Source organism: Artemia sp. Qi Xiang Cuo, chromosome 1 (assembly GCF_049724085.1).
Source record: "Artemia sp. Qi Xiang Cuo chromosome 1, ASM4972408v1, whole genome shotgun sequence".
Classification (NCBI taxonomy): domain Eukaryota; kingdom Metazoa; phylum Arthropoda; class Branchiopoda; order Anostraca; family Artemiidae; genus Artemia; species Artemia sp. Qi Xiang Cuo.
The window spans coordinates 15984637-16011956 of NC_142794.1; the positions used below are offsets into that span (position 1 = coordinate 15984637).

The 27320-nt window shown below is 34.4% G+C and overlaps 1 protein-coding gene and 1 pseudogene across 4 annotated transcripts in view; both read left to right on the forward strand.

Moving 5' to 3' along the window:
• LOC148956051 (cathepsin K-like) overlaps window positions 1-6285 on the forward strand; it is a 46268-nt pseudogene extending 39983 nt beyond the window's left edge.
• Window positions 6286-7109: 824 nt separating this feature from the next.
• LOC148956052 (small ribosomal subunit protein mS22-like) overlaps window positions 7110-27320 on the forward strand; it is a 44685-nt gene continuing 24474 nt past the window's right edge. Inside the window, exons 1-2 of one of the 4 annotated variants that reach the window (XM_089091089.1) lie at window positions 7110-7907; window positions 24697-24768. In XM_089091089.1, coding sequence (XP_088947215.1) covers window positions 7136-7907; window positions 24697-24768 — 844 coding nt within the window. In that variant the 5' untranslated portion in view covers window positions 7110-7135. Of the gene's footprint in view, window positions 7908-11947; window positions 11995-14561; window positions 14585-24696; window positions 24769-27320 lie in introns of those variants that run through there. The other 3 variants (XM_089091141.1, XM_089091262.1, XM_089091184.1) reach the window with 3 other exon arrangements.

Below are 27320 nucleotides of genomic sequence, written 5' to 3' on the forward strand. Positions count from 1 at the left end.
AAATCCCAAATCATAGGTTTCAGACAACACACACCAACGAAAGACTAAGAACCTTATATCCCAAATCATAGGTTTCAGTCAACACACACCAGGTTTCAGACAACACACACCAACGAAAGAATAAGAAACTTATATCCCAAATCATAGGTTTCAGTCAACACACACCAACAAAATACTAAGAAATCTAACTTAGAAAAGCCCGAAATAGTAATTTTCATATCCCAAATCATGAGTTTCAGACAACATTCACCTACGAAATACAATGAAACCTTAGCTCAGAAAGGCCTGAAATAGCAAATTAGACACCCCAAGTCATAAGTTTCAGACGACACACACCTATGAAATACTAAGAAACCTTAGCTCAGAAAAGCCTGAAATAGCAAACTACTCATCCCGAACTATAGGTTTCAGACAACAAACACCAATGTGGGACTAAGAATCCTAGCTCTGAAAAGTCCAAAAAGCAAAACTACAAATCCCAGATCATAGGTTTCAGACAACACATACCAACGAAAGACTAAGAAATCTAGCTTAGAAAAGCCCGAAATAGTAATTTACATATCCCAAATCATAAGTTTCAGTCAACACACTCCCACGAAAGGCTAAGAAATCCAGCTCTGAAAAGTCCAAAAGCAAACTACTCATCCCAAACTATAGGTTTGAGACAACAAACACCTATGAAAGGCTAAGAAATCTAGCTCAGAAAAGTCAAAAATAGTAATTTACATATCCCAAATCATAAGTTTCTGACAACACACACCTATGAAAGGCTAAGAAACCTAGCTCTGAAAAGTCAAAAATAGCAAACTACTCATCCCAAACTATACGTTTGAGACAACAAACAACTATGAGGGACTAAGAAATCTAGCTCAGAAAAGCCCGAAATAGTAATTTACATATCCCAAATCATAATTTTCTGACAACATTCACCTACGATATATTAGGAAAGCCTAGCTCATAAAAGTCTTAAATAGCAAACTACTCACCCCAAACTAGAAGTTTCAGACAACAAACACCTATGAGAGACTAAGAATTCTAGCTCTGAAAAGTCCAAATAGCAAACTACACATCCCAAATCATAATTTTCTGACAATACACACCTATGAAAGGCTAAGAAATCCAGCTCAGAATGGTCAAAATAGCAAACCACCCATCCCAAATCATAGGTTTCAGACAACACATACCTATGAAAGACTAAGAATTCCAACTCAGAAAAGTCAAAAATCGCACCCCATCCCCCCCAAATCCTCGTTTTCAGTCGACATACAACACCTAACGAGGGGGCCGGGGGTGGGCCTTGGAGGGTCGGGGGGGCGGGGGGGTAGCCCTGGGAACCTTGGGGGGCAGAGAGGGTTCATTCTGGTGGGGGGTTTGGGGTTTGTACCCAGTTGGCTGGGGGTTGGGGGATTGGGGCCCTTTGGGGTTGGGGTAGGGGACCTCACAACACTGTTCAAATGGAACTTGTGTATTATAACGACCACACTCAAAACCTCTTCTAAAATCATCTTTTAAATCATCTTTTAAAATGTCTCTAACGGTTTCGCCGAAATATTTCCATAAGCTGTCTAAAATCGTTTCGCCCAAATAATCCCCTAAAAGTAATTTCAGCGTGTTCCTTTTGTTTGGCATCTCTGTGATTTCACATTTCAAATTTCTAGGAAACCCTTTCCTACGTTAATCTCTTCATCTCATAAATTTTCCTAGCTAAACTATTAAGGTTTCGTTAGAATATCAATTTATCTCTCCGACTTAAAGCTCAGTGAACCCCTATTTAAAAATAGAATTTCTATCTCTTTAGACTCCCACATAATTCCAAGATAACAAGTGATGTCATTTATAATTCATGACACTAAAGATCAATGAAGCCCTATTTAAAAACAGAATATTTATTTTTCTCTCTGACCTAAAGAACGTTTATCCCTCAGACCTAAGATTAAAGAAGCCTTAATGTTTCTTAATTCTCCCCTTCGTGAATCAATAATTTCCCCGCCGATTATGTAAATCAATTTCTCAGGTTAGGCTAGCCAAACAACAATGAAGCCATGTTTGTTTCTTAATTCCCCCTTCGTGAACCAATAATTCCCCCCTAGCGATTATATAAATCACCCCTCATGTCATTACACGTGGCCAAACAACAACAGATCGATTGACCTTGACCCCCCATTAGACTCGATCGATAATCCTTGAATAAATTATGTCCCGTCAGCATTAAACTAAATTGTAGATGGCAGCAGGGGTGGGTGTTCGCGCTGGTACCCCCCATTCTACTGACTTACGATTAAAGTAAACATACCACTCAATACCTTTTTTATGCTGTTTCCAAATATAATAATTTTATTTTATAATTTTTACTTTATAAATAATAATTATACTGTCCAAATATAATTGTAAATTTTTTTTCTGATGTAAATTAAAGGCAATTTTAAACTACCCCCCATCCCCTAATGTGCAAATATATATCCTGAATCGGTGTATATAGGGGTGGGGGGTAAAATTCATTTCGGACAAAAATGATTACCCTCTTTGGAAAGAGCATAAAAAAAAGGTATCCAGTGGTATGTTTACTTTATTTGTAAGTCGATAATATGAATTACAAAAAATTTACCAAAACCACGCTGTAGTTTTGTTTTGATTAAACATTTAATATATAGAGTTGGTATTTTGGTTAGGTCAGGTTACATTTTGCATGCACCGCCGTTATATTTAACCCTCACCCCCCTAATATGAAAATCTATTTCCCAAACTATATATATCCTATCTATCCTTCAGGCGTCTCACTTGTTTCAGCCCGTATATCTGCAAATTGAGTCAACTTGGGGGTTTTCTGAATAATGGACGAGTACCCCAAACGAAAACCAGGTTATCAGCTAATAAAGTTGACAGATGTCATAAGGAAATATTTAAGGGAAATAAGAACTTCTTGGGAGGGTTTTAAAAGCGAAGCTCGACACCGATTGTGATTGAGGAGGAGCGTGTATAGCTGTGTATGAATTCTAACTTGTGTTTTACCCAATGTAAGTACGGTGGTTGAGTTGCACAAGGGTTCAGTTACAAGAGGGTTCAGTTTCACGGTGGTTCAGTTGCATGGTGGTTCAGTTGCAAAATGGTTCAATTGCACGGTGGTTCAGTTGTACGGTGGTTCAGTTGTACGGTGGCTCAGTTGCACGGGGGTTTAATTAAATGGGATTGAGTTACACGGGGGTTGAGTTGCACGAGGGTTCAGTTAAAGGGGGTTCAGTTGCGTGAGGGTTCAGTAGCACGAGGGATCCATTGCACGGGGGTTCAGTTTCACGGGGGTTCAGTTGCACGGTGGTTCAATTGCACGGTGGTTCAGTTGCACGGTGGTTCAGTTGCACGGTGGTTCAGTTAAAGGGGTTCAGTTGCTTGGGGTTCAGTTATACGGTGGTTCAGTTACAATGGAACCGGTACTGTCCATTTTATTATTATTGTTATATTTATAAATATTATGATTCATTGCAGTATGATAAAGTTTATTTAATGAGCTCTCCTTGTTTCTTTTTGTTTATTTTTTTATTTCTAATATATATTAGTATTTTTTTTCCTCTCCATTTTTTGAAACAAATGCTTTACATGTTAAGAGTTTAAATGTTTAATGTTATTTGATCCTTTTCATAGTCCCCCTCCAACTGGCCATGGAGTCTTTGTGGAGATTTGTAGATTGTTGTGTAAATATTTTAATGTTATGTGGATAACAAATCTATCTATCTATCTACCTATCTATCTAATTGACGCTAAAAGAAATGACAAAAATTGAAATGACAAAGAAATGAAATGACAAAGAGATAATACTTTTTATTAAAGTGGCAGGGTGATGACTACAAATTTTTGCTGAAAGTAATTAATTCGCTATTAATTTCTATAGACTCGCTTCTTTTTTTTATTATTTTTAAGAAGTAGTACCTTTCTTTTGGACGAAGCAATCGGTTACCATTTTCATTTATTTAGTTTCCATACGGATTCAGTTTGCAACACAGTAGACAGAATATACAAGTAAGCTTATCACAGATCATTTCTGGTCTTCGTTTTCGTTGCGAACAAAAAGCTCCTCCCACTTATTTCTGCATTAGCGGGAATGCGGGTTAGTCTGTTTTCGATTGATTCAATGCAATTTGATGGAAACAGACGGAAACAGACTAACCTGCATTCCCGCTAATCTGACTTCGCCTATGTTTATATCTGCAAAAACATTCTCCGGGGCACTCGCACCCCGGTCCGGGTTTTTATAATGGGTGAGATAGAGAATGATCATACTGGATTATATATGAACTGTGGTTTGCAATGACAAGTAAAATCAAACAGATCTTAACAAAATGTCATTGTTTTCATGAAAGTAGTGTTCAAAAGTAACTAATTTCTTAGTATTTTTCAAAAACAAATTTCCAAATCATTTTTGGATAACACCAACTTGTTAAAAAAAATTATCGGCTCCCAAATCTATTCACCTAGTTTCCATCTGGATTCAGGCTAAAATGATAAGTATCATTAAACTAAATTATACAAAATACCAATTTGTTGATGAAAGTGACAAGGTGGTCCTAACTATCCTTGCTAAAATATTGAAAATAATGGCCATAAAACGTACTTTTCAGTTTAGACCTCCCCCCCCCAATGTTTAGAGTCAAACACCGCCAAAAATCATAATAAATTCCATTCGACGAATTATGACTGAATAGCTGCAATTTGAAGCTACTAGGTTGTATGGAAAATGGTAGCAAATTGGTAAAAAGAGATTGAGTGTAGCAACTTGTGGATGTCAACAACCAGTAGAGTAGTGTTGATAACCATACATTGTGTGTATAACAATTAAAAAGGATCATTTGATCAAGATGGCCTAACACTAAGGGTTGAATCCGTGTGCTTTTGTCAGCAACTTTGGTACATTGACCTTAGTCAATTACATGGAGCAATTACAGGGGACGAAGGATTCTTCAAGACATTGGAGTGGGGAGAAACCTTTGAAGATAGTGATCATTTAGGACGATTGACTATATGCCAAATTTACCATTTATAAGGAAGCTACTCAAAAAGGACTTAACAATTCAAAGCAGACGCTGGATTGGAGTTATTTTTTTTTCGATCGTTCAGTTTAAGAATATGTTTGTGTTTAGAACAGTTCTGTTTTCGATGCTGGGTAACCTTAAATCTTGTTCTATTTGTGGGTGAGCAGCTCAACTTAAATTTTATGATTAATAATAAACAAAAATGCTGCAGTTTTTGTGAAATACCTTTTGAAAAGCTGAAGCCATACTAGGAAAGTTTTTTTGTGAAATGAGTTTTATGAAGCCTTCGCATCTACTTAGGCCTATATAAACTTCACATATAAACATCACAGCTCATAATGCAACATGGAAGAGACACAAAGAACTGTTTAAGAGGTTCTATCCTAGTACTTTTATTAACAGAATACGGGAGAGGTATTGGAAGAGAGTGAATTCTCGGATCCGCAATCACATCTTCGATGCAAGGGATGGAAAACAAACTTTTTTCTGACGTTAAATGCCTTTGCCGACTACAATGATGTTGAAAAGATCTACTTGCGTTCAACTATAGTAGATGAATCGACAAGATTTAGCAAAAACGAATATGTAACCAATACCTCCGTACGTAAATTGTCAGATATTTTTGATTATAGAGAAAATGATTGTTTGTCTACCGTTTTTGACCAAGGCAGTTGTGGTTCGTGCTGAGCATTTGTAGCAAGTACAGATTTAGAATTTTTCCACTGCAACAAGAAATCTAATGAACTAGTTTTCTATAGTCGGCAACAATTGGTAAGCTGTGACACCAACAATTTTGGGTGTGACAGGGGTTTTTATGTCAATGGTTGGATTTGGGCTGCCAATACAGCCGGACTTTGTGAAGATAAAGAATACCCATATACTTCAAAGTCCCAAAATATTGCTGATCGTTGTGAAACAACTTGCTTTAAAGAAAATGTTGTAACTGAGTTTAATTGATGTCTGCAGATGCTATTGCTAATCAAAATGCACATTTTCTGAAAGCCCAGTTGCGGCGGCCTTAGATGCAACTGACAACTTTATATATTATTCAGAAGGAGTTTTTGATGACAAAGAGTGTACAAAAACTGCAGATCATGCAGTTATCATCGTTGGCTACGGAACTTCAATAGACGGCACTCTCTATTGGATTGTTCAAAACACATAGCGTACCTCCTGGGGTATGAAGGGGTATATTTTAGTTCGTCGTGGTGTTAATATGTGCGGTATTGAAAGCTATTGCGCAGTTTCCGCTTTGAAAAAGTAATAATTAATTTTGTGTTGTTGAGTGGGAATTGTAGTGATTTTGAACTTGTAATCATCATAGTAGCGTCACTTCAACTTCATCAGTTCTTTCCATCAACAAATCGGCTTAGCTGTTGAATATTCAAGTAGCTGATTATATTGGATGAAAGAAGAGCAGATAATATTCCAGACAAGAATTTCAAGGTTTTCAAGAAGGACTAAAAAAACTACCAAAAATTTTGGTTATACTGAATTTGTAGGATTTTGCGTTTTGGCAGTGGCAGACTCAAAATTTGCAGGCATATGACTTCTGGAATGATGATGGCTGTTTTTGTATAATAGATCCTTAAACTAGAACTTTGGTGATTTGTTGTAGTTGGAATTTAGTTTTGATTACCCTTTTCTCAGACGGATTCAGGGAGCAATCATTTTCTAGATGGTCAAACAATTCCTAAAATTGTTAGCAAAAACTGCTATCAAGCTCTTGGATTGGCCAATGCCTTTAGTTAATCTTCCAGACACGCTGCGTTTGGTCTTTTAGAATTGTTTAATTAATTGTGATTTAATTCATTTAAGAACATTAGTGAAGCTGGTTCAGGAAATCGCAATGTATAATAGATTTGTGACTTCTATGATATTCGCAAGATCGTGTCACGTGTTGCACATAAAAATCAAGACAAATCCAGAAGGAGACATCTCGCTGTCAATCAAACACAAACAAAAATCTTCCTTTTGTATATTTGTAGAGCACCCAGAAAATGACTAATTGAATTTCTAAGAAAAAAATGGGCTTTTCTCATTACTAATTTTATATCTTATTTAATGAAATTTATTTTTTATTTCAGAATAGTTCCTTCATATTTTACGGAAACATGCTACAAGTTTCAGTGACAGCTTATCTAATTTTAGCTGTGTCAAGCATGAACGCTGAAGGGAGTGATGATGAATGGGAAAAATATAAAATAATGTTTCAAAAGAGATACCCTAACCCACAAATGAATTCCCTTAGAAAAAATATGTGGCTTAGTAAAACAAATGCAATTAAAGCCCATAACGCCAAAGCTAACACTGGTGAACACTCATACATCATGAGTGAGAACAAATTTTCTGATTACACAGAGGAGGAGAAGGAAAAAGTAAAAAGATATATTCATAATTCAAGCCTAATTTCAAGAAGCCAAATTATAAAATGCGTGAATATTCCTAAGATTCCAAAAACAAGTGATCTAAGGGTTGACCCTTGTCTCAGCCCTGTGGGTAATACTGGACAATGTGGTGGCTCCTGGGCTTACGTAGCAGCATCATCGCTTGAATACTACTCCTGTAAAAGGAATTTAGGTGAAACTACACCGCTTAGCAGGCAGCAAATAATTGATTGTGATACCAGCAACTATGGTTGTGATGGTGGATCTTACGTAGCGTCTTGGCAGTGGATGATAAATAATAAAGGGCTTTGTAATGAAACGGAATACTTAAACAAAAACAATTGTTCTGCTGATTGTCTTAAGCCTGTCGTATCATCTTATAGAAGACTTTTTCCAACTTCAAGGATGATCAAAGCGGCTTTACTGCGCGGTCCTGTTTCTGCTGCAATGCATGGCTCAGAAAATTTCTTGTTTTACTCTTCTGGAATATATACAGACAGTAAGTGTGACAAAACTCCAAATGTTGCTGTTAATATAATTGGCTATGGGAAACAAAATAACACACGGTATTGGCTTATTCAGAATTTTTGGGGAGAATCATGGGGTGAGAAGGGTTATGCAAAGGTACTACAAAAGTCCAACATGTGCAGATTAGAACAATATGCGTTCATTCCAGTGTTGTAAATGCCATTATTCTTTACTTTGACTTGTGTATTGCTTCAATTTAAGAATCTCTAACTTAGATTTTTTTTTGTGTACATAATTATTTATCGAGGCTTCTAAGCCAAATTAAGCCAAGTAGGTATATGGGACTTTTTTTTAAAACTCTTTAAATTGATCAAATAATATTTTTAAATAACCTCAAAGAGTATAGTTAAAATTTGAAATTAACGGAGTTTTCTATACTTGAAAAGAGGAGGGGCGAGATTAGATGCTACCCTTAATCCCTTGCTCTTCACACTGAAATTTTACCAGTGCTTATCTCGAGGCCAAATACCAGATATAAAGAGTCGAAATCACAGGAAAAAAGAGTCCGGTCTGTTAATAACTGCAAGTTTCTTATTTATCTAGTGTTTTTTTTTAAACATTTAAATGTAAAATTTTATTATTTAAAGCAAATTCAACCAGTCATAAGATTAGTATGGTTATCACGTTGTTCCTTTCTTACAGTATTGATCAAAACAGTTAAATTTTAGCATGAGGATTGGGTAATTGAAAGAAGTGTCAGCCCCGTATTCTCGCACAAGTACATATCTCTTTGTTTTAAGTATTAACGTTACTTTTCATTTAAATTTAAAACAAGCATCATTTTAGTTCAATTCAAGTCCATCTTAATGTCATATATTTATGTGTGTATATTTACTGTATTCTAAAGTATTATATATTGTGTGGCATCTGTTCTTACTTAAAAAAAAAGATTTAGAACTTTGTATTTCTGTTGGATGGAGCTCTATCTTAATATGCTGTGACCGCTGGTTCGATTCGATAAATCCTAAAAATGCCCTTTCTAAGCATCAACTGTGGAATATTGATTCACCTTGTGTATTTTCACGATCAACCATGGTATATTCACCTCGTTAACTCTTTACTTACAGGGTATTATCGATAACATTTTTATAGAAAAATTCTATAGCCAGAGTACAGCTCATACGTACCGAGTTTTGGAGGATTTAAGACCAAGTGCTATCGGTCGCATAGTAAGTGTTAATTCAAAACTCCAATGAAGGTGATAAGCCCGAAACTGAATATGAATGGGACAAACTAAACGATAAAATTAAACAAAAAACAGTTTATATTGAATGCTACAAAGGAAATCGGAAAAATATGGAAATGTATTGAAAAAACAATAAAGATTGTATAATTAGCATGTGGTAACCGTAAGAGTTATCAGAAAAAGTTTTAAATTTGAAAATACAAAATGATTTTATTGCAAATGAATATAAAAAGGAGCGTTAATGTTTAAAACAAAAAACTATCCGATTTGTGAGAGCTTACTGCTTCCTTCAATCCCACTTTATTTCGAAGTTTTACTACCTCTTTCTCAAAAGCATTATAGAATACAAAAAATAACAGGAGTAGATAGTAATTGTTTCCTTTGCCATTACCTTTCAAAACGTTTGAACTTAATATTGCTACAACTACAACTACAATAGAGTGCTTTTATTATTGAAGCTTTATAATGAAAAGTCAACCTTTTATAATATTACTTTTGTATTTGAAGATTCATTCTTGAAGCAGTGACAAAAAAAATACTCATCGTAAAGAGCAGGTGCAACGACTTACCATCTTCTGTATATCTTTCATTTTTAGTTTTAATGTTTGCCTTTACTTTCTTTTGAAAAATCGGTTATTTATTAAATTTATGCGCTTTAAACACTGTACTCACGATGGTCCCTTATTTAAGGGTGACTGTTACCCCTCTCAGCTCCCCGCTGTTTTCACTATTTAATATTTGCATGCTAAAGTTGCTAGAACTGAATATGTACGTGAGAAATGGTTGTGACTTTTATGGTCTTCTTTCCTTACCTATAATTTCAAATAAGTGTCAGCTGAGATTTTGCAAAAGTACATGACCCCCACGTCTTGGTCCTTTTCTCTTTGTATCTGCCACTATCTGAAGAATATTTCATAGAATTTGGAGAAATTTGTAATCTAAGAACATACTTTTTGGGGTTTCAGCCCACAGCACAATGGGCCAATGAATGGTCGGGGAGGGACAGCTGTCTCCTTGGGTAACAGGAGAAAGTTAAAAATTGCGTCAAGAGAAGAAATCAAGAAATATTTCCATTTGAATCTTGGTAAAACGTAATATGCAATTAATACTTGACACACACCCTCAGAAAATCTCTCCCAGACGTTTTAAGTGGTGGCTTTTCACCAAGAACCTAAAAAAGCTTGCTTCCTCCTCTAACGGTCAGACTGCTGTTATTTACAAGTTGCTTAAATCTGCAATAAATGAAACCAGTTAAATGACAGACAATTGTTCATAGTTTTTGTTCATTTTGTTTTCAAGGGATAAGGGTAATTTTTGGCCAATTAAATCAATTGTGTTTGATCCAAAATACAAGAGTATCTAAGTTTATGGGTCTGAGATTGAAGTTACAAAGGACGAGGAGGCAGCTCGTCTCTTATTACGGGAATTTTTGAGCATCCAATGGAAGATTAGATTTATATGCTTGCCTACACAAAAAATCAAGAGTTCCGTGTAAATATAAGTGAAACAGGATGAAAAATGAATTAGCCCCAAGCTTAGAGCCTCCTCCTTTGTCTAAATATCTGTCATTGTTTCAAAAACTATATAACTGAATGTAAAAATGTTTGTCTAAAAATATCCTTTTTAAAGCTTTAGGCTCTGTTAGCTCCAATTAAAAGATCCCTAACTTCTCTTCTTAACAGTTAGTGTGCAACTGATTCTATATGATAGGAGTCTAAAATTAATTAACAAAAAGTTAATTGACAATTTTCCATGACAGCATTTCATTCTGCATAGTCTTGAAAATCTGTTCAGGATTGAACCCACCATACCATGTAATAATATGTCCTATGGAATTGTGAGACGAGACAACACAAGTAGCTTTTGAGGAAATTTTAAAAGAGAGCATTTTGCTGTGGCACGATGTCTTTTGTTACTAGTGTATGGTAATTGACAAAGTGCGATCACCCCTAGTGAAAAAAATCAACATGCCTCTGTGAGCGACTTTCTAGCAAAAATACTAAGGTCTTCAGAGCCTTTAAACCTTGTTCAAGAAAAATCATAAACGCTAAATTCAACAGTTTAGTTTGCATTAAGAACCCAACCCTTTTTGTATACATCTTTTCAATTTACTAAAATATGCAACGAGACTGATACTTCTGGCTATTTTATGACAAGTTTCAGCTGAATGAGAATAACTTACTTAGAATCAAGATGAACTAATTTTTTTAAGCATATACTACTTACAGACTTTAGTCTGCAAACATACCAAGAAGAATAAAATGGTTAGTAGTGTCACTTTTTTCACTGTAGAACTAGAGCCTGACAAGAAACCAACTTCATGGCTCCAACCTAATTTCGTACCATCACTGTTACACTATATTTTCACTTTGGCAAATTTTCGATTGCATTCCGTTTGAACCCTTTCTTGTTTTATTAAAGAATGATTCCTTCCCTTTATAGCTTAGCTCAGAAAAGATATGAACTTATTGCTGCAACAAGTTCTTATTGTTTCCTAATTTGGTTTGGGATGGAAGGAATAGTTCCATAATAAAACATGAAATGTGTGCTATTTCTTTTTAATTCACCAAATTCAGGAGCCTTCTTTAAAAAAAACATTGAAATAAAGGAAGATATGAGGTTTTTAATAAGCCTTTAAAAGACTGTTATATTGATGTCACTAAAAAATCAAAAATAATGTTTATTTTTTATTGACTCCATAAAAGCTAATTCAAATTCTGGAAGCATCAATGGCAACTAGAGCTGTCGGAAAAGTCAAAAGCACAGGTAACTTCGATTGAAAAACCCACAATGAAGCATTAGCCAACCTTAGTGGTTTAATAGCGGTTCTTTTAAATTTTAATTGGCGTGTTTAATATTATCAGTAAGCAAGGTTGTATATTTGGTACTATTATGCACCTGAACTTTTAGATTAAAAAAATACTTAGGTAAAATTCTAGTTTAGCTACTTTTTGCTGCCTTGGAAAGGAGTCAGGTTAGGAAAATTAAACTTCCAGGGATGGGTCTACAGACTAAACCCTGTCCCGGGAAGGTAGGCTATTTTGAAGTACCTACCTCCACTCCTTCTATGCCTAGAGGGCAATGACCTTTGAAATTTTTTTGTAAAATTCTACTTTAGCTACTTTTGGCTATCTTGGAAAGGGGTTAGGTTAAGAAAGTAAAACTTTCAGGGATGGATCTACAGGCTAAATTATGGGTCAATATTTACCAAATCATATTATTGAGTTAGGAATAAAGTGAATACACAATTTGATGTCTTTTTGGTAAATTTCTACCAAATCATATTATTGACTTATGCCTAAAGTGAATAGCCTATACCACTCAATGCCTTTTTTATGCTGATTACAAATATAATAATCATTTCTATCAGAAATGAATTTCAGTCCCCCCCCACTATATATGCCAATTCAGGGTATATATTTCTACAAACCAACCTAACCCTGAATTGGCATATATAGGGAGAGGGGGCTGAAATTCATTTCTGATAGAAATGATTACTATATTCATAATTAGCATAAAAAAGGCATCAAATGGTGTATTCACTTTATTCCTAACTCAATAATATCATTTGGTAGAAATTTACCTATATATTTCTACATTAGGGGGGGGGGGGCAAATTTTATTTCTGATGTAAATGGGAGGTAAGTTAAATGCTTACCCCCACCCCCCTTACTGTAGAAATATATACCCTGAAGAGACAGATATAGGGGGGGGGCTGAAATAAATTTCCGAAATAAATTATTGTGATATTTGTAATCAGCATAAAAAAAAGCATCAAATGGTGTATTCACTTTATTCCTAACTCAATAATATGATTTGGTAAATATTGACCAAAGTATGTCCCAGGAAGGTATTTTGGATAAGGTTTATATTAACAGACTAATCAGAGGTAAATTTTTACCAAATCATTTAATTGACTTACAAAAAAAGTGAATATACCACTCAATGCCTTTTTTTATGCCCTTTCCAAATATAATAATCATTTTTGTCAGAAATGAATTTTATCCCCACCCCTCTATACCAATTCAGGGTATACATTTGCACATTAGGGGGTGGGGGTAAAGCTTAAACTTACCTTCCATTTACATCAGAAATAAATTTTGCCCCCATCCCCCTAATGTGCAAATATATACCCTAAATTGGTATATATCGGGGTGGGGGAAAAATTCATTTCTGACAAAAATGATTATTATATGTGGAAAGAGCATAAAAAAAGGCATCAAGTGGTATATTCACTTTATTTGTAAGTCAATTACATGATTTGGCAAAAATTTACCTAATCAGACAGATAAAAAAAACATACCACTAGCATGAGAATTTCATCCTGAGTCCAAATATAACACTCATTTCTGTTGCAAATTATTTTCAAAATTGATTCTAAGCTTCTTTAAGTTTCTTCAATTTTACCCAACCCCCCTAATGTGTAAATATATACTGTACCCCATGTCCCCCTAATGTGTAAATATATACCCCCAATCCCCCTAATGTGCAAATATATAGCCCAAATTATATATTTCAAATGCATTCTGCTGCCTGTCACTGTTTTTCTAGTTCTTGTTTTGTCACAGTTCATTGAATTTACAGGTATGTGGGTGGAAACAAGAAAGTATTTGCAACATAAATGAGTGTTATATTTGGACTCAGGATGAAAAGCTGATGCTAGTGGTATATTTTTTTTTATCTATCTGATTAGTCTGTTAATATAAACCTTATCCAATATTTTAAAGTACCTACCTCCAGTCCTTCTCCATCTATAGGGTCCTGACCTTTAAAAATCTGTGTGTTATAAAAGTGAAACCTTGTAAAATAGACCTTCTGCTCAAATAAATACAACAAAATTGTTTTTAGCTTCACAACTTTGCTCAATCCCAATTTATAAGGTTGTAAAGATATGCAAATATCCTACATCTCCTAAATTTTGAAAAAAACAACACTAACGTGGTTTAAAATCCTACCAAACGATAGGACTCACGTTTTAGAACTAAAGCCAGAGAAAAAGAAACTGATAACTGAAAATTAAGGTAAAATGTTGTTTTGTCAAAATTTCAACTGGCATAGACCTGTCATACAGGCAAATTTCAAGACCCTCTAGAGGGAGAAGGAGTGGACGTAGGCATTGCAAAATACCTTCCTGGGTCATACTTTTGCCTGTAGATCCATACCTGAAAGTTTCATTTTCCTAACCTTACCCCTTTCCAAGATAGCTAAAGTAGAATTTAACCAAATTTTTGTGCTTGAAAGTAAAACCCTGCAAAACAGATCTGCTTAAATGAAGTACAAAAAAACTGCTTTTAACTTCACAGCTTTGCCCAATCCCAATTTATGAGGTTTCACAGATCTGAAAATACATTTCCTAAACTTACAAAAACTAATTGATATGCCTTAGGATTCTAGTCAAACAACAGGAATTGCATTTTTGTAACTAAAACCATAGAAAAAGAAACTGATAACTAAAAACTAAGGTAAAATGTTGTTTTGTCAACATATCAATAGGAAGGTCTATTGACATGTCAAGTAAGCAAATTTTAAGACTTCAAAATCAGAAGGGGGTTAACTTGGAAGCATGGCAATACCTTCCTGGAATATGTTTTTGCCCCTGGATTCATTACTGAAAGTTTCATTTTTGTTTCCAAGATAGCAAAAAGTAGCTAATCTAGAATTTTACTCTTCTCTACCACAACCCTAGGAGTTGCTTTGCAAGCAAGTAAAGACCATTAGCCTAAATTCTACCCCAGACAGAAGCTTTTTATTGTCTTAGGAAGCTGTAGAATTAAAAAAAAGATCTCAGGAATAAATCCAGTCCCTAACATATGCCTTAGAAAGATATTTTCATGCTCATATAGTCTATATGCTCATTCCATAGTTATAAGACTGAAAATTGTACAGAAGATGGTAAATTTCTAGTGAGTCATATAATTTAGCTAAGATGAAAGTGAAAACATCATTTGATGCCTTTTTTATGCTCTTTCATAATTAGGTAATTACTTCTTGGGCTAATTGCATCTGGAGCTCTTAAAGGGGCCCCAAAGGTATTTGGGGCCCCATTATAGCAATGATTTCTAGTGGGCTATATAATTTAGCTAAGATGAAAGTAAAATTGTCATTTGATGCCTTTTTTTAATCTCTTTTATAATTCAATAATTGCTTCTGGGGCGAATTGAGCATCTTGAGCCCTTAAAGGGGCCCCAAAGGTATTTTATATGGATAATGAAAGAGCATAAAAAACCATCAAATAATGCTTTCACTTTCATCCTAGCTAAAGTATATGGCCAACTGCAAATTAACATGGAAATTTACCCCCCCCCCCAATGTGCAAGTATATACCCTGAATTAGTATACACCTGAATTGTCAATGGCAAAGTTTTGAATTGCAAAAATCAGCAGTATTTTTGTCAAAAGCATTTGAAAAACTTGAAATAGTATGAAAATGGTTCATATTTGAGTTGCCTAATAAATGAGGTTTTAATTGTTATAAATAAGTATTTTTGGAATATATTGCTCTTGAATAACTTATTTATAAGCTAGTGATATGTTTTTAACCACTTTTCAATAGGTCTAACTTAACTAGTGTTGATAACTTCTTTGTGTGGTTACAAAAAGGAAATACATTTGGGCCCCTTTAAGGGCTCAAGATGCAACTAGCCCCAGAAGTGATTCTTGAATTGTTAAAGAGCATAAAAAAGCCATCAAATGGCGTTTTCACTTTCATCTTAGCTAAATTATGTAGCCCACTAGAAATTTACCTTCATTTCTCTAACCACCCAAAGAAGTTATCAACACTAGTTAAGTTATTGAAAAGTGGTCAAAACCCTATCACTAGTTTATAAATAACTTGTTCAAAAGTAAAATATTCTAAAAATACTTATTTATAATAATTCAAACCTCATTCATAGGGCAACCCAAATTTAAACCATTTTCCTACCATTTCAAGTTTTTTGAATAATGTCAACAAAAATAGCACTGAATTTTTTAATTTAAAACTTTGCTGTTGACAATTCAGGGTATATTCCAATTCAGGGTATATATTTGCACATTAGGGGAAGGGGGGGGGGGGGTAAAATTCATGGTAAATTTGTAGTGAGCCATATAATTTGCTAGGATGAAAGTGAAAACATCATTTGATGTTTTTTATGGTCTTTCATAATTCATTTAAATACCTTTGGGGCCCCTCTAAGGGCTCAAGAAGCAATTAACCCCAGAAGTGATGATTGCATTATGAAAGAGCATATAAAAAGGCATCAAATGATGTTTTCCCTTTCATGTTAGCTAAATTACATGATCCACTAGAAATTTCCCCAGAAGACATGCCTTCAGTTAGCCTTGGACAAATTTTAGGGTTTGACAATACCCAGAACAAAGTTCCCCTTGTTAATCTCTCCTAAAAAAGTGTTAGGTAAACTTGTAGCTACACTTTAAAGGGTAAAAGTCTAGAATAGCAGCTCCTCAGAAGCAGACATGCTAAAACCAAGGCTAGCCCTAGGCTAAGTAAAAAAAAAATAATGTAAAAATTGATTAAAAAACAGATAAACAGTGGGAAAAAAACAAGGAAATATGATTTATTGATACTTGCTGTATATTAAAGTAAGAATTAATTTTTTATTTATTTTAGTTTTCTACAAAGCCCAGGGCCATATGAGACCATTAGAGGGTGGCTGGGAATGGATTGTCAAAAACAGAAACAAACTCATAAAAATGAACATAAAATTAGGAATCTAAAGATGTCTCTTTTGTTTAAACATGTCTCCTTCAGGAGAACAGCTATTCTATGCCTTTACCCTATAGAGTTAGGGCACTGTAACAATTGAAGGACACAAGGAGAGTTTTATGTTAGATGATATCTATAAAATAAATTGATTTTTCAGTAATATTAATTAGAAAAACTTTTTCCACAAAATAAGTTTTTCAATGAAAAGTAAAGAACTGCATCAAACAGTTCATGGTAATGAACTGTAAGTAAGGAACAACCCAGCTCAATAGAAACCAAAAATCTAAAAACCGGAATTTTGATACCCAAAGATACATCAATAGAATCAGATTTTTATGCTGATGTCAAATATATAAGTTTCATGAAGTTTAGTTTTACCCATCAAAAGTTACGCACCTGAGAAAATTTGCCTTATTTTCGAAAAAAGGGGGAAACACTCCCAAAAAGTCATAGAACTTTAATGAAAATAACACCATCAGATTCAGCGTATCAGAAAATCCTACTGCAGTAGTTTCAAGCTCCTATCTGCAGAAATGTGGAATTTGTATTTTTTGTCAGAAGAAAGACCATGGATGTGTTTGTTTTGTTTTTTTTCGTAAGAGGGCTCATTTGAACGGGAATTAAAAGTTCTGGTGCTCTTTTTAAGTGACCAAAAAAATTGGAGGGCAACTTGGCCCCGTCCCACGCTCATTTTTTCCCGAAGTAACCCAATCAAAATTTTGAGATAGCCATTTCGTTCAACATAGTCAAAAATCTTACTAATATGTCTTTGAGGATGACTTAATCCGCCACAGTTCCTGGGGGAAGGGCTGGAAGTTATGAACATCGCCCATTTTTTACATATAGTATTGGTTAATGGGAAGTATAAAGACGTTTCAGGAGGGATTTTTTTTTCTGGTGGGGGGGGGGGCGGAGGGTGTTACAGGGGAGTATCCTTCCATGGAAGATGTTTCCTGGGGGGAAGGGACATTTCTATGAAGGGGGTGCCAGATTTCCCAGCACTATTTAAAAAGCAATCAGAAATTAAATAGAAAAAACAAGTTTTTTCAACTGAAAGTAAGGAGCAACATTAAAAAAGAACAAACAGAAATTATTACGTATATGAGGGGGTTCGCCCCCTAGTTAATACCTCACCCTTTTCGCTAAAGTTTTTTTTAGTACTTTCAAAAGAGCTATCTATTTTAATTAACTGGCCTTTGTAATTCAGGGGTTTGTGATTTATCAACCCTCGACAAGTTATTGGCTTGGGGGCAAACTCCCTAATATATGTAATAAAAATATACAAATATAAATTTTCGTTACATAAGTTACGTCAGATTTTCGAGAAAGCCATTTAGCCAAAAAAAAGTAAAATTAATATTCAAATTTCGTTTTAATTATTCATGTACGGTGAGCCAAATTCAAAGCTGCAATAATTCATAAACGTTCAGAAATTAAATAAAAAACAAGTCTTTTTTAACTGAAAGTAAGGAGCAACATTAAAACTTAAAACGAACAGAAATTATTCCATATATGAAAGGGCTGTCCCCTCCTCAACGCCTTGGTCTTTACGCTAAAGTTTTTTATAGTTTTAACAAATAAAATTGTGAGACAGAGTCAAACTTTAGCGTAAAGAGTGAGGCGTTGAGGAGGAGACAGCCCCTTTCATATACGGAATAATTTCTGTTCGCTTTAAGTTTTAATGTTGCTCCTTACTTTCAGTTAAAAAACTTGTTTTTTTATTTAATTAAACAAAATATGAGCAAAAATAAAATCAGATAATCTACCAAGCGCGAAACTACCAGAAATCAGCATTGATAAATAAATGAAACCCAAAACGAACATAAATTACAATAAATAACGGAGTCAAACTCAAAACAAGCAGAAATTAACATAAGTTGGGTGCAAAAACCCTATGCCTTCCCAAGGCTAGAACAAAATTTGCACTTTACTGAAAAAAATATAAGAGTTTTTACTTTTATAACTTTAATAAATCAAATAATATTAACATTTTGATTACTAAATTTCAGTATATGTATATTAAACTTTTTAAAAATTTAAAATTAAAAAAAAAATTAAAAATTTTAAATTTTTAAAATTTAAAGTTTTAAAAAATTTTTTAAATTTTTAATTTTTAAAAATTTCAGGAGCAGAAGTAGCCCCAAAAGTTTGAACATAATACCCTCAGTCATTCTTGCGATGCTGCTCAGATGCCTTATTGGAAATTAGCATTAACACAGTGCATTTTGATTTAATCTCAAGGCAACATTTAGTTTTTAAACATAATGGGCAAATGGGAGGGTAGGCGTGGGAGGGTGGGTGTGGAAGGGGATTAGTTGCCCTCCAATCACTCTCAACTATTAAAAAGGGCATCAGCCCTTTCTATTTTCAATCGAATGAGCCCTTTTCGAAGTTCGCACGACAACTCCTTTGATACATAGTGCCCTGGTCTAAACAACAACAACAACAAAAAATAATGCATTATGCCCACATCGATCTTTACTATAAAAATGTCAAGCCTTTCAATCACTTTTGACTATTCAAAAGGGCACTAGGCCTTTTGATTTCCAATCAAATGAGCCCTTTTTGAAATAACAACGCTTTCTATAAACACCTAATATGCCCCCAGGGCATAAATTACAACCCTTACCCTAAGGTCTGTTATGGTGGTTGTCATCCTCTAAGACCAAATTTCCAGAACTTTCAACTACGTTAAACAAAATGGCTATCTCAAAATTTTGATTGGATGTGTTTGGGGAAATGGTGGGCGTGACAGGGGCGGTAGTCACTCTCCAATCACTTTCAAATATTAAAAATGGCCCTAGTCCTTTCAATTTCTAATCAAATGAGCCCTTTTGAAGTTTCTATGACAAAAATTTAAATAAAAATCTTATATTCCCCCAGGGCATAACTTAGAACCCTTTCCCTGATTGCTGGGGGGGGGGGGTGTCATTCTCAAAGACCTAATTTCCAGAACTTTCTACTATGTTGAACAAAATAGCTATCTGAAAATTTTGTTTGGATGTGATTGGAGGAATGGTGGGCGTGAAAGGGGGGTTAGTTACCCTCCAATCACTTTCGACTATTACAATGGGCACTAGCCCTCTCAATTTCCAATTGAATGAGCCCCTTTTGAAGTTTTTACGACAACTCTATCTATAAAAAACCTTATATGCCCCCAGGGCATAACTTACAACCCTTGCACTGAGGGCTCTGAGGTTATCATCCTAAAAGACCTAATTTCCAGAACTTTCAACTACGTTGAACAAAATGGATATCTCAAAATTTTGATTGGATGTGTTTGGGAAAATGGTGGACGTGAGGGGGGTGTTAGTCGCTCTCCAATCACTTTCAACTATTAAAAAAGGCACTAGTCCTTTCAATTTCCAATTAAATGAGTCCTTTTGAAGTTTCTACGCTTTCAATAAAAACTTTATAAACCCCCAGAGCATAACTTACAACCCTTGCCCTGAGGGCTGTTGGGGGGAGGGGTTGTCATCCTAAAAGACCTAATTTACAGAACATTCAACAACGTCGAATAAAATGGCTATCTAAAAATTTTGATTGGATGGGTTTGGGGAAAAGGTGGGCGTGAGAGGGGGCTAGTTGCCCTCAAATCACTTTCGACTATTGAAAAGGGTACCTACCAGCCCTTTGAATTTCAAATCGAATGAGCCCTTTTTCAAGTTTCTACGACAAAGATTTCAATAAAAACCTTATGTGCCCCCAGGGCATAACTTATAACCCTTGCCCTAAAGACTGTGGGGGGGGGGTGTCCTGCTCAAAGGTATAATTTCCTGAACTTTGAACGCTGTGGGACAAATTAACTATCTCAAAATTTTTATTGGATGTGTTTGGGGAAATGGTGGGCGTGGAAGGGGTATTAGTTGCCTTCCAGTCACTTTTGACTATTAAAAAAGGCAATAGCCCTTTCAATTTCCAATCGAATGAGCCTTTTCAAATCAACTACACTGAACAAAATTGCTATCTCAAAGTTTTGATGGGATGTGTTTGGGGGAATGATGGACGTGTGGGAGGGGGGGGCTAGTTGCCCTCCAATCGCTTTCGACTATTAAAAAGGGCACTAGCCCTTTGAATTTCCAATCAAATGAGCCTTTTTTGAAGTTTCTATCACAGCGCCTTCTATAAAACCTTATATGCCCCTAGGGCATAACTTACAACCCTTACCCCAAGGGTTGTGGGGGAGTGTCCTCCTCAAAAACATACTTTCTATCCAGAAATCAACTACACTGAACAAAATGGCTATCTCAAATTTGTGCTTGGATGGGTTTGGGGAACTTATGGGCGTGGGGGGGGGGCTAGTTACCCTCCAGTCATTTTTGAATATTATAAAGGGCGCTACCCGTTTAAATCTCATACAAAAATAGCTGTTACTGAAGTTTCTACAGCAATGCTTTCTATAAAAACATTATATAGCTCTAGGGAACAGCTTAAGACCTTTGCCCTGACGGTTATGGGGGAGTGTCCTCCTCAAAAACATAATTTGTGTCTGGAAATCAACTATGCTGAACCCAATCAAAATTTTGATTGGGTATGTTTCGGGAAATGGTGGGCATGGAAGGGGTGTTAGTTGCCTTCCAATCACTTTCGACTATTAAAAAGGGCCTAAGCAACTCCAATTTCAAATTTAATGAGCCCTTTTCAAAGTTTCTGCGACAACTTCTTTGATACAAAGTGCCCTGGTCTAAAGGAAAAAAAAATAATAAATGATGCATTGCGGCAACATTGTTCTTATATGCCCTCAGTGCATAACTTAAAACCATTGCCCTGAGGATTGTGGAGGAGTGTCCTCCTCAAACAAATATTTTCTATCTGGAAATCAACTATGCTGAACAAATTGGCTATATCAAAATTTTGATTGGATGTGTTTGGGGGAATGATGGGCGTTGGGGGGGGGGGGGTAGTTGCCCTCCAATCATTTTCGACTATTAAAAAGGGCACTAGCCACTCTAATTTGCAATCGAATGAGCCAATTCGAAATGCAATTTGAAGTTCCTACGACAACTGATTTGATATGAACTGCTTTGATATGAAGTGCCCGGGTATGGAGAAAAAAAAATAATACATGTGCCCACATTGTTCTTTACTTAGGCGGCGCTATCGTGCTGCCTATGATATAAAAAATGATGAAAATTGCTATTAAATAATTATGGTTTGCAACCATTACAATAGACAGTGCACATGTAAATTATATGTAAACATTTTATTAGTCAAAATTTATGTCTGTGCATTTATAAAAAGTTGTTCCTAACATTATTTTGATCTTAATACTTCAGGCTGTCATAGTGGTAGAGTGAAAGATTTACTAGATAACACAGAGTAAAGCCAATAAATTTTATTTATAATTTTGGGAAGATTGGTCAATTTTACCTCAAGCCTTAAGACTTTTAATGATTCCTAGGGATATGGGGAGGGGGCTGTCCCGTAGAGGAAACCCTAAGATTCAGCACTGGGTATTTGGAAAAACATTCTTATTGATTTAGATATTCAAAGATTTGGATGGAGGGGAAGTAAATACAGCTGTGTTAGTCCCAGGTGGCTTTGTGCAGCAATAAATGTTACTAGTAGTGTCCTGCTCAAAGGTATAATTTCCTGAACTTTAACTGCGTCGAACTAAATGGCTATCTCAAAATTTTGATTGGATGTGTTTGGGGAAATGGTGGGCGTGGAAGGGGTGTTAGTTGCCTTCCAATTACTTTCGACTTTTAAAAAGGGCACAAGCCATTTCAATTTCTAATCAAATGAGCCCTTTTTGAAGTTTCTACGAGAACGTGTTCTATAAAAACTTTATATGCCCCCTGGGAATAACTTACAACCCTTGTCCTGAGGGTTATGAGGAGGTTGTCATCCTCAAAGACCTAATTTCCAGAACTTAAAACTACGTTGAACAAAATGGCTATCTCAAAAATTTTGATTGGATGTGTTCGGGGGAATGATGGGCGTGGGGGGCTAGTTGCCCTCCAATCACTTTCAACTATTAAAAAGGGTACTAGCCCTTTGAATTTCCAATCGAATGAGCCTGTTTTGAAGTTTCTACGACAATGCCTTCTATAAAAACCTTATGTGACCCCAGGCCATAACTTAAAACCCTTGCCCTGAGGGTAGTGAGGGAGTGTCCTCCTCAAAAACATAATTTCTATCTTGAAATCAACTATGATGAACAAAATGGCTATCAAAAAATTTGGATTGGATGTGTTTCGGGAAATGGTGGGCGTGGAAGGAGTGTTAATTGCCCTCCAATCACTTTCGACTAATAAAAAGGGCACTAGCCACTCCCATTTCCAATCGAATGAGCCCTTTTCGAAGTTTCTACAACTCCTTTGATACGAAGTGCCCGGGTATGGAGAAACCAAAAACACATTTTGCCCACATCGTTCTTTACTTAGGAAGCGCTAGCGCGCTGCCTATGATATGCAGCGATGCTCTATCATAGCTAGTAATATTGTTGATATTTTAAAGAAGCTTATTTGATTGAAAATTAAAAGTTCTAGTGCTCTTTTAAGAGTCAAAGGTGATTGGAGGGCAATCAGCCCTCCTCTTTAGCTCATAATTTTCTAGACACTTCCAATCAAAATTTTAAGACAGCCATTTTGTTCAGCATAGCTAAATGGTTTAGTAACTATATCTCTAGAGTTATTGTGTAGGTCAACCCCCCACAGTTATGTAATTTGTCCATTATGCTTAAAAACTAAATGTTACTATAAAATTAAATCGAAACGCACTGTTTGTATGCTGGTTGCCAATAAAACATCTCAACAATATACCAAGAACAACTAAGGGTATTAATTCAAATTTTCGGGGCTACTTCTTTTGCTACTTCTGCTCTTAAATTTTTACTAAATCAAAAGGATGTAATTGTATCCAGGCTGTAAAAGAGCATAGATGTAATTTTTTAACTTTATTTATCTTTTATTTATCTATAGGTGAACTTTATTTATCTTTTATTTATATATAGGTAAACTTTAAAAATTTTATTTATCAGGTCAACTAGAACGTGAATGTGACTAAATTAAACACTACTATTTTTGTCATGATTTTCAAAAGAGTTTATGTTACTAAAAATTGCTGAAAAACTATCTCCAGCATATAAATAGCAGGTCAAACTATAAATTCTTAAAGAAAAAATCGGAAGTATTCAAGCTATTATTTTCTTTATCACTGACAAAAAAACAATGTCAATATAAAATGAATATAAATTAATTGAACAAACTTTTCTATAAAACAAACTTTTCTATAAAATAAGTTTCAAAACAAAAGTAAAGAACTCCATTAAACCAAAAATGAACAAAAATAGAATCAAATAATCTAGCAAGTATACAACTTCCTCAAATAAATGTGCATTGCCATTTTAGTATACATATACTTATATTTATTAATTAAAATCTTAGTTAATTTTTGATTTCTTAAAGTTATAAAAGTGAAAACATTTAAAGAATTTTTTTCAGTAAAGTACAAATTATATTCTGGCTTTTAGAAAGCTTAGGCGTTTTGAACCCTACTAATATTAATTTCTGCTCGTTTTGAGTTTGACTCTGTTATTTGTTTTAATTTCTGTTCGTTTTGGGTTTCATTTATTTATTGATACTGATTTGTGGAAGTTGTATGCTTGGTTGATTATTTGATTCTATTTTTGTTCATTTTATGTTTAATGGAGTTCTTTACTTTTTTTGAAAAACTTGTTTTGTAGAAAGTTTTTTCAGTTAATTATTCAAAAGGGCTGCACCCTTTCTCCTCATGAAAAACACCCTTAAATAAAATCTCTGAAATATAGGAATGCATTGAAGGGTTAAATGGTGCAAGAAAAGCTAAATTTTACATGTAAAAGTTTTTTCCACAGTTTTCTCAAAAGTTCATAATTTTCTTTTCCAGGATTCAAAATGAGGGGAAGATACATACTTCCATGGTCTACTGTAGCCAGAAATTTTAACACAGCTAGTAAAGGTAGGACATAATACTGGTCTGGTCTGTTAGGACTGGTCTGGTCTTGCCTTTTTATATAATTAAATGTTTGACTTAATAATTATGATCTGGACTGGAAATTCCCAACTAGTATTCTAAGAATTTGAATAAAAAGTAGCCTATGCTGCATTTTGTATCCCTTTTTTCATGTTTCTATCAGTGTAATTTCCTTGCTAATATTACTTGTGACAGATTTTCAGTTAATATGGAGATAAATAATATTTTGTCAATTTCAATAAATATTTTTTAGGGTAAACATAGTATGTGATGATGAATCATTTATACTTTAATGTTTGATTAGCTCTTTAATTTCTGATATCTACATTATATAACTAAAATTTCAAGATTTAAGATTTTTTTTTGCACACAAAATAAACAAAAACAAGTAATTGAGTAAAGCCAACAGGGAGCTGAGTTTGAAAAGAAGGCTATGCATTATTACCTTAATTTCAAATCCACCAAAAATAAAGATATAAGAGAAAAAAAAATAAGCCAAAAAAATCATCACATGTAGAAGGAGAGGGACAAAGGAGACTACCCCATCATGGCAAATTCCAAATATAATACTTAAAAAAAATAAAGTAAAATCACCCCGTCATTATATGTTCTACTAATTTTGCCTTTAAGAATGGTTGGCTATTAAGATTTTTAAATTTTGTATTTGATTTAAGCTTATTTGCTATAAAAGGGATTTGGAATCTTATTGAAAATTTATCTCTCTCACAATTAACCAAGGGATTTTATATGCTCCAGAACGAGCCAATAAAGAAACGAGTGAGCAAAAGGGGGTGACAAGAACATGTGATTCATAAAATCAGAGACCAAATATCATAATGCCAAAGCAATAATTGAATCCTTCAGTTGAATATTTAATATATGAAGAAATAAGAATAAAGTTTCTGTTTCAGAAAGGCTTTGAAGTTGTGTAGGACAATGAAAGAAAGTACCAATAATTCTTATAGCTTCATTTTGCATTATCTGGAGACATTTAAAATGATTAGGAAATGTATTTAGGTAAATAATATGACAATATCTTAGGTATGATTCTGTTAAAGAATGATAAAGAATTTTTAATAATTGAAAAAAGAAAAACATACTTTAATTGATGTAAACATCCTAAATTTTGGACTAATTTTATACGGAGATGGTCAGAATGAACACAGAAAGATAAAAATTCATCAAGAATAATCCCCAAATATTTATATGTCTTAATGCTTCCAATTTTACTCCCAGAAACAACTAACTCATCAATTCCAACTTTAGCAACTCCTTGCTTAGATGTCCCAAAGACCATAAATTCTGTCTTAGACAAATTTGGGATTTGGGAAACAATTACAAGAAAACTACTGGATAACAGGATTCATTTCAGCCGCCAAATTCTCCATCAATAATAAAAAAGTTTTAGCTTCAACAGATACCACTGTACCACCTGCAAACCTAACTGCCAGGATATCCTTTTAGGATTGGCAATTAGGGAGATCGTTTATATATATATATATATATATATATATATATATATATATATATATATATATATATATATATATATATATATATATATATATATATATATATATATATATATATATATATATATATATATATATATATATATATATAAAATAGTAACAGTCCAAGTATAGACCCCTGGAGCACTCCAATATCATTCAGGGAAATACTTTTCCACAAATTCAAGAGCTATACAATTTTTCAAGCAAAATGGAATGATTTAGGGTATCAAATACTTCTTTTATACCATAGAAAAATGCATGATACATAATTACCATTATTCAATGAATCATTAATTTTCAGCAAAAGGGCTGCAACTGCTTGTTCAGTAGAACAACCCAATCTAAAACCAAACTGGCTTTTGGTTAAAAGATTTGTTTTATCCAAAGAAGCTAAAATTCTTTTTTGTAATACCTTTTCTAGAATTTTTGACTTAGTAGAAAGTAATGCTATAGGTTGGTAATTATTAACATTATTTTTTTCGCCTGCTTTATACAGTGAGATAACTCGGACATTTTTCCATTTAGGGGGGAATATCCCAGAATATAAACACAAATTTAAAATATAAACAAGAGGTATATGAATTACAGATGCAAGGTATTTCAAAAGATTAGTTGAAAGTCCATCCAAGCCTAGTGAATTACCTCGCTTTAAATTTACTAAGTTTTTTTGGAATTCATCAAAACTAACTGGGGCCAAAAACATACTTGTATCCTCTGATTGAGTACTTTTTATATGAATAAGCTGAAGTCAAGCCAAGACCACGAGTAACATCAGAACGAACACTAGCAAAATGAGTACTGAAAGATTCCGCAGTAGTTTCATGTTCCTTTAACTCCAGACCGTTTTTATCTATTAATAATTTTGGGTAAAAATTATTACAATTGTTTCCAATCTTTTGTTTAATTAGATCCCATGTTCTTTTTGGTGAATCCGCATTTCAAACAGTTCGTGGTAACGAACTGTAAGTAAGGAGCGACCCGGCTCAATAGTAATTTGCCTGATTTTCGAAAAAAGGGGGAAAC